Source organism: Colobus angolensis, unplaced genomic scaffold (genome assembly GCF_000951035.1).
Source record: "Colobus angolensis palliatus isolate OR3802 unplaced genomic scaffold, Cang.pa_1.0 Scaffold105, whole genome shotgun sequence".
Taxonomy (NCBI): Eukaryota; Metazoa; Chordata; class Mammalia; order Primates; family Cercopithecidae; genus Colobus; species Colobus angolensis.
The window spans coordinates 4,313,785-4,320,656 of record NW_012111475.1 but is presented as its reverse complement, the minus strand read 5'-3'; the positions used below and the strand labels follow the sequence as shown (position 1 = coordinate 4,320,656).

General features: G+C 39.9%; 1 protein-coding gene across 1 annotated transcript in view; it reads left to right on the top strand.

Annotated features, from left to right (window-relative positions):
* DNAH8 (dynein, axonemal, heavy chain 8) overlaps positions 1-6,872 on the top strand; it is a 335,359-nt gene that overhangs the window by 101,464 nt on the left and 227,023 nt on the right. The window contains exons 25-26 of the mRNA XM_011944829.1: positions 4,346-4,421; positions 5,760-5,949. Coding sequence (XP_011800219.1) covers positions 4,346-4,421; positions 5,760-5,949 — 266 coding nt within the window. The remainder of the gene's footprint in view (positions 1-4,345; positions 4,422-5,759; positions 5,950-6,872) is intronic.

Genomic DNA, 6,872 nt, shown 5'->3' with positions numbered 1-6,872 from the left:
GTCCGGGCGACAGAGCGAGACTCCGCCTCAAAAAAAAAAAAAAAAAAAAATTTCCTTTTGTTTTGGTCAGTTCTTATTTTATGTATTTTATGGCTGTGTTGTTAGGTGCATACAAGGTAATAGTAGTTAAACCTGCTTAAGAGCACTGTTCCTTTTATTTTTATTTGGCAAATCCCTTTATTTATATTAATCCTGATTCCTCACAATTCTCTTTAGTTTGTCATTAATTTACTTTACCAACTTTTTCTGTGTAACTGTTTCGATCTCTTTACTTAAGCCTTTCTCTGTACTTTTTAGTTTTACCACTTAAAAACATTGTATACCTGATAATTTTCCTTCAATCTCATTATCTCTGTCTTAGTGAGTTTAATTCGTTTGCATTTATTGTGATTTTTGATATAGTTGCACTTAATTTATGACATTTTATTTTGTGTTTCCTTCTCACTATTCTTTTTCTTTGATTCATTTTATTACTATTGTTGTCTTTGGGGTGGATAATTTTCACCATTTATTCTCTTTTCTGTACTTCAGTTCTTTAAGTGATTACCCTTAACTTTAGAATGCACATATTTTGCTCCAACTAAAAAAACTACTGGCCAGGTTCACTGGTTGACGCCTGTAATCCCAGCACTTTGGGAGTCTGAGGCAGGCGAATCACTTGAGGTCAGGAGTTCGAGACCAGCCTGACCAACATGGTGAAACCCCGTCTCTACTAAAAATACAAAAAGTAGCCAGGCCTGGTGGTGCACGCCTGTAGTACCAGCTACTAGGGAGGCTGAGGCAGGAGAATCGCTTGAACCTGGGAGGTGGAGGTTACAGTGAGTTAAGACTGCACCACTGCACTCCAGCCTGGGCGACAGAACGAGACTCCATCTCAAAACAAACAACAACAACAACAACAACAATGTACTGTCCTTAGTTTTGCAGTTTTCTAGTCTTATTTCTGACTACAAGGGCTTGACAAGCTTTACTCACTGAACTGTACACATTTTATTGCTGTTTGATGTTTTAGTTTTACCTTTGTGTGAACACTCAAAAATAATATATTAAAATCATTTATTTACTGGCATACTTTATTAAAATCTCCAGGTTCTCATGTACTTTTTTGTATCCCATTGGTTCTTCAGTGAGGATCTGGGAGAAGCAGACTCTCTTACCCTTCTTTGTAAGTCTGAAAATGTTTTGCCCTCATACTTTCATAACATTTTGGCTGGAGATAAAATTTTTCTTTGTCTTTTAGCACTTGGAAAGTATTTCTTCATTTTTTTCTGAGTTATGTTGCTGCTGATGAGAAGTCTGCATGAGTCTAACTGAATATTCTCTTTTAATCCTTAATGTTTCTGCAGTTTTCTTACCCCGTGTGGATTTGTCTTTGTCTGATCCTGCTTTGTTCTCAGAGCACACTTTCTATTTGAGGGTTTATAGCTTTCCTTAATGCTGGAAAAAACCTCAGCAATTTCCCCTTTAGTTACTGCTTCCAGGATATTCTTTCATTGTCTTCTTCTGGAACTCCTATTAATTGAATGTTGAATAGAATGACCACATAATTTATTGTTCCAACTATGGAACTTTTGTGAGTGAAGGGGCACTGTCCAGATGAGGTCCCAGGACACAGTGAATCTGGAACTGTCCTGGGCACACTGGATGTGTGGACATTTCATATGTTGGGGCTTCTTTTTCTCTTCTCCTTGTCTCCTACTGACTCTGTCATCTATGTCATCTTTTTGTCTTTCTGAGCTACATTATGGGCAAGTATCTCTGTATCTATTCTAAAGATTTTGTCATCTGTGACATCTTAAATATTTCAAGGAAAAATACTTTTTCCTTATTCTCTAGATATGGTATTATTTCTGTCTTTTTAGTTTAGCAATTTTTAAAAAAATTGTTTTGGAAGAGTCTTCATATATCGCTGAACATTTTTCCTTACTTTAGAGCTTGTTATCTGGGCATTAATTTTTATCTGGAGTGAGTTTCTGTTTCAATTTTGGATTTGGTTAGCTCTCTTTCTTATCCTTAGACATATTCACGCATACTTGGCTTTTAATGTGCAGGCTCTCTTTGAGCGAGAGCTTTATTTTTGTGTTTCTTTCTCCTTCCCTCCCTCTCTGTCTACGAGTTTCACTTTTGCCTCTAAATGACACTTGGAACCCTGAATACAGAACCAGCTTTTATTTCTTCACAGTTACTGGCCCCTGGAGAGATATTGGGGGTATGGCAGGTTCGGCCAGGGAGCACACAGGAGGCCTGACTTAGTTACTTATCAAGGAATCTGTGGATGTGCTTCTTTTGCCCCAGGTCTGCATCCACTGGAAAAGCCGTAGCTGCGGGCAGTAGGTTGAGAGACCTTGTCTTGCAGCAGCATCTGCAAGATAGGTGGGAGAGCATCATCTTAGTTTTTGGCCTTAAGTAGTGAGGCTGGCCGAGACCCTGTCCCTCATTGAGTCCTGTCCATCCTCTATATTTCATCAGAGCCAACCTCCCGACGGTCACTGCCTCTTTCCAGCCCGGAAACCTCGCTAGGCTGTCCTTGTGTTTCTCTCCATTTCTACTTCCTGGAGATGCTTACTTTGTATTTGAGCATTCTTGTGTCCTTTATCTCCCATCCATGATTGTGATGGGTTTGGCAAAAAGAAGCTTTTTTGAAAGATGCACTCACTAGGCCACATTGATTTACAAGTTCTGCGGCAATTCAGCAATTTTTGAGGAGGCATACGTGAGGATGGTAATAAAAAAATCCTTACTTGTCTAAAATGTCTTTCTCTTATCCCCACAAACGAATGCTAGCTTGGTCTTCTGGGATCAGACTCCCTTTCTCTCATACTCTACAGAGGCTGCTCCACTGGCTTCTTTGGTTTCAATTTGTAGAGGAGAGTTCTGCTGCTAATCCGCTTTTCCCTTCCAAGTAACAACTTGTATTTGTTTTGATCCTTACAGGATTTCTCTTTTTTTCTTGAAATTCACGAATTGCATGTTTAGATGCAGGTGGGTTTTTTTCCCCCATTAATCCTGTCAGGCACATAGAGAATCTCTTCAAAATGAAAAAACAAGCCTATTCTTAAGGTTAAAGGAGTGCTTTGCTTTCATTTCCCGTATCTACACAGTATTCACGTGCTGCGTCTAGGTAGCAAGCATCTCTGAGCGGAGTGACCCTCTGGAATTTACTTAACCTCTCCCTACCTTGGTTTCCTTATCTACAATATGAAAATAATAATAACCATAAGGTCTGCCTCACAGAATTAATGTGAACATAAACTGGTAATTTATGGAAAGTGCCTGGCATACATTAAGCATTCAAGAAATGTTACCTATTCTTACCTGTTCTCTAAGTATTTTCTCTCTCTTTGTATTTTGCATCTGAAATTTTGGAGAATACCTTCAGCTGATTCTCTAATTTGCTGTATAAGGTACCGAATGATCTAGTGTGGGGTTCACTGCCTCTATTATTCAGCTGTTCCTTTATACTTTATGAAAACTCTTTCTTATTCTCAAATTACACACTTTGAATGCTCACACGAATTTTATTGCAACGTCTTGAATTCCACTGGGAGACTGTGAATTGAGGGGTTTTGTTTTCTTGCTTGCTTTTTGTTCAGTCCTTTCCAATAATAGGTTTATCTGGGAACCCTTGGCCCTGAGTGCTAAAAGTTGGGTCTTCACTTTGGAACTGTGGCCTCTATGTTTCTTGTGATCTCCTCCCACCCCCATCTGCTTGTATTTAGAAATGGAGATGTAAATTTTCAGTAATGACAGTATTTCTTGCACTCCCAGAGAAAAAGACAATGGACAGTTTGCATTTATTACAATTTTGTCTAGAATGGGGTGGAGGTTGAGACAGAGGGAGCTGTGCTAGCCAGAGTAATTTGCAGCTCTGCGGGTGTGCTTCATAACTGGACTCAGGTGTCTGTGCTGCTGTCTGTGCATGAGAGATATTGTTTAACAAAGTGGTTTTTGGAAAGCATGGACCAGACACGTCCTGTTTAATCTTGTAAAAATATAGACAAAGAAGCATATAAATGTATATGCTGGTGATCTCGTCCTGTATCTGTTGCAGGGCTAGGAACAAAGAATGCCTTTAGTAAACAGTGTTAAAGGTTATTACTGAGAAAAAACAGCATTAAAATAGTAGAAAATGTATATGAGATTGCTAGTTTGCTTCTAAGACTATCGGGTCATTGTATTTTCTTAGTTCTCTGCAATTTAGGGCTCTGTTATAAGTAATATTCTCTTTGTGTAATGTGGCCTTTTAAAAATGGTCTTTATTGTTAGGACAGAATTTTGTAGCATAATAAACTGTTAATGAAATTTTAGGTTAAGGTTAATCAGCTAAATGTCCATCTCATTGCAGCCATTATGGGCGAAAGCGATCAGAAGATATTATTTCCTTTATAAAAAGTGAAGTACATCTTGCAATTCCTAATGTGGTAAGTATTATTAAATACACTGATATTTTGGTAAGTTACTTGGGAAGTATAGTGCTAGAACCGAGCTTTCATTTAGGGTGACGTTCTGGTCCTGTGTATTTTTTCACTTTCCCTCACTATTTAACAAATTGGAAATGTCATTTGTATCTGTTATGAAAAAGTCACTTCTGGGACGGGCACAATGGCTCACATCTGTAATCCCAGCACTTTGGGAGGCCAAGGTGGGCGGATCCCCTAAGGTCAGGAGTTCGAGACTGTCCTGGCCAACATGATGAAACCCCGTCTCTACTAAAAATACAAAAATTAGCCAGGCGTGGTGGTAGGTGCCTGTAATTCCAGCTACTCGGGAGGCTGAGGCAGGAAAATTGCTTGAACCCGGGAGGTAGAGGGTGCAGTGAGCCGAGATCATGCCACTGCACTCCAGCCTGGGTGACAGAGCAAGACTCTGTCAAAAAAAAAAAAAGTTTACTTCTGTATTAGCTCATGGTGTATTGAAAGCCTTGTGAAAGAGTTGAGTTAGCCATCTGTTCTGCCATCAATTAGCAAGCACCCTACCAATTGCCTTGTTTTTCCTTACTTCAGACATTAAATTATCTAAATAAAATCATCACAGTTGTCCAGATCTCTACCCCAAACACATGTCTGTGAGGCACCCCACTAAGGTAAGGATGGCAGGAGAGAAAGATAAAAAGAGCCTGTGCCCTGAGCATCTGAATCATCCGTGTCTTCCCGTGGCACTTATCTCTACAACTACCCCAGCTGCTGATGGGCATCTGGAACTCTAAGCCACACGGGATGGCTGAGCTGCCTTCTGCGATGGGTCAAAGGATAAGGCTAGGCAGAAACGTGACTCACCTAAAACCACCTTTACGTGGTCTGGCCTCCTGAGGGATGGCATCCTAGCTTATTTGGCACATTTCAAAGAACTGAGGTCAGACTCTTGGTGGTGTAGCTTCTTCAGTTACTTTGTTTCATGGATTTCTAACACATAGTCTGTAATTTCCCACTGCATTCTGCCACCCCCATGGGGAAAAGGATGACAAGTACTAGTTTGGCCTTTTTAACAAAATCGAAATGTCATTTCTGTTATTAAAAAGTTACTTCTGCATTAGCTGGTGGTGTAATGAGGCTTGCAGGAATCGATAGTGGGAAAACTTCAGGATAGAGAAAATCTGCATCACACCCCACACCGTCTTCCTCTGTCATTCTCCCCCTCAAAGCAGCCTTCCACTGGGCCAGCCGAGGCTTGCCCCACTCAGTGGGGAGTGGAGGTGGTGAAAATCGAGAGATGGACTGTATGTGCCGGCAGTATTACACATTTGTTTCTTCTTTCCACAGGTGATGATTCCTAGTTTGGATGACATTCAACAAGCCATTAACCGTATGATCCAGTTAACCCTGGAGGTCAGCAGAGGAGTGGCTCACTGGGGGCAACAGCAAATCCGTCCCATGAAGTCGGTCATTCCCAGCCCCACCACTACTGACCTGACCCATCAAAACACAGGAAAACTGCTGAAGAAGGAAGAAAGTAAGAATGTAAAATTAGTCAATGATCTTACTGATCCTTCTTAGATTTGATAGCATATAGATTTTTAAATTATTTTATATGTTTGATACATTTCACATTTAAAAAATAGTATGTTTCATGTTAAACGTAACATGCAGGCATTTTTTCCTGGCTTTGGGTGGTGGGTGAAAAGAATTTTTAAATCTCTTGTCTACTATGATATCTTAAGTTAAAAATTAAAATAAGCCTTAGCACTAATTTTACTTTCTGCATGATAGTAGGTTGGATAAACTTAACGTAAACATAAATTCGTCGCTTAAGTAATTATGAATGTGATATGATAGTGACCCAAAATTTAATGAACCTTTTTTTTTGACACTTCCTGCATAGAAAGAAACTGGTTTATTTTTTATTTTATTTTATTTTAGTTCCAGGGTACGTGTGCAGGATGTGTAGGTTAGTTACACAGGTAAACACGTGCCACGGTGGTTTGCTGCACCTATCAACACATCACCTAGGTGTTAAGCAAGCATGCATTAGCTATTTTTCCTGATGCTCTCCCTCCCATCACCCCCCATCACCCACCAACACGCCCCAGTATGTGTTGTTCCCCTCCCTATGTCAGTGTGCTCACAGTGTTCAGCTCCCATTTACAAATGAGGACATGTGGTGTTTGGTTTTCTGTTCCTGCATTAGTTTGCCAAGGATAATGGCTTCCAGCTCCATCCATGTCCTTGCAAAGGGCATGGTTTCATTCTTTTTTCATGGCTGCATAATATTCCATGGTGTATATGTACCACATTTTCTTTGTGCAGTTTACCATTGATGGGCATTTGGGTTGACTCCATGTCTTTGCTATTGTGAACAGTGCTGCAATGAACATAGGCGTGCATGTATTCTTATAATAGAATGATTTATATTCCTTTGAGTATATACCCAGTAAT